At 41.1% G+C, this 1,075-nt stretch overlaps 1 protein-coding gene across 1 annotated transcript; it reads right to left on the bottom strand.

The window, feature by feature from the left end:
• Positions 1-29: 29 nt before the first annotated feature.
• LOAG_15930 (hypothetical protein) lies at positions 30-986 on the bottom strand (the record flags this gene model as incomplete). The annotated part of the gene is made up of 2 exons (XM_003151419.1): positions 30-403; positions 473-986. Coding segments are annotated over 2 exons (888 nt in total), but the record flags the coding sequence as incomplete, so codon positions are not given.
• Between the last annotated feature and the right edge of the window lie 89 nt (positions 987-1,075).

The following is a 1,075-nucleotide window of genomic DNA, read 5'->3' as shown; positions in this document are numbered from 1 at the left end:
TTTTGAATCGGATTCATCTGAACATCCACGGATTCCTGCGGCGAATCCGGACCTGACGTTGCAGAACTTGCTTTTGATTGACTGTGTTCCGAAAATTTCTCTGATTCCTTTTCCTCCACGTCATATTCTTCGTAATCCGACTTCACGCCTTCCTCTTCAATCAATTCCTCAGATCTTTGTATTGTTTGACGTTTGCCGAAAGCTTCTTCAGCCATGCACGAAACACGTGCTATATGCTCTAGTTCGTCCTGGGTTAATTCAAATTCGAATTCCTTGCTGAAGGCAGCTTTCTGAACATTGATTTCCTTTTCAGCTATGCTAGTAACGCTTGTAACGTGTCTCATTTCTTCCTGTGTTAATGACTGATCATATCCCGTCGTCTGGTGAACTGGTAACAGATTCTCTGTTGTCTTCAGAACACCGATTGAAATCGTATCATCAAATGAAATTCTGTCAATGGTTGTATCCTTACTGCTAATTGCATCCACTAGATGTTCCATATCATCATTTAGAACATTTTCTTCATTTTCCTTTTCAACCATTACTGATTCATCAATTGCATCGGATGGTAGGATATTTTGAATCGGATTCATCTGAACATCCACGGATTCCTGCGGCGAATCCGGACCTGACGTTGCAGAACTTGCTTTTGATTGACTGTGTTCCGAAAATTTCTCTGATTCCTTTTCCTCCACGTCATATTCTTCGTAATCCGACTTCACGCCTTCCTCTTCAATCAATTCCTCAGATCTTTGTATTGTTTGACGTTTGCCGAAAGCTTCTTCAGCCATGCACGAAACACGTGCTATATGCTCTAGTTCGTCCTGGGTTAATTCAAATTCGAATTCCTTGCTGAAGGCAGCTTTCTGAACATTGATTTCCTTTTCAGCTATGCTAGTAACGCTTGTAACGTGTCTCATTTCTTCCTGTGTTAATGACTGATCATATCCCGTCGTCTGGTGAACTGGTAACAGATTCTCTGTTGTCTTCAGAACACCGATTGAAATCGTATCATCAAATGAAATTCTGTCAATGGTTGTATCCTTACTGCTAATTGCATCCACTAGATGTTCCA

The sequence above is a fragment of the Loa loa genome, assembly GCF_000183805.2.
Source record: "Loa loa unplaced genomic scaffold supercont3.3221, whole genome shotgun sequence".
In the NCBI taxonomy this organism is placed as follows: Eukaryota; Metazoa; Nematoda; class Chromadorea; order Rhabditida; family Onchocercidae; genus Loa; species Loa loa.
Note: the sequence above shows the minus strand (reverse complement) of the source record. Positions and strands in the feature narration are given on the sequence as shown.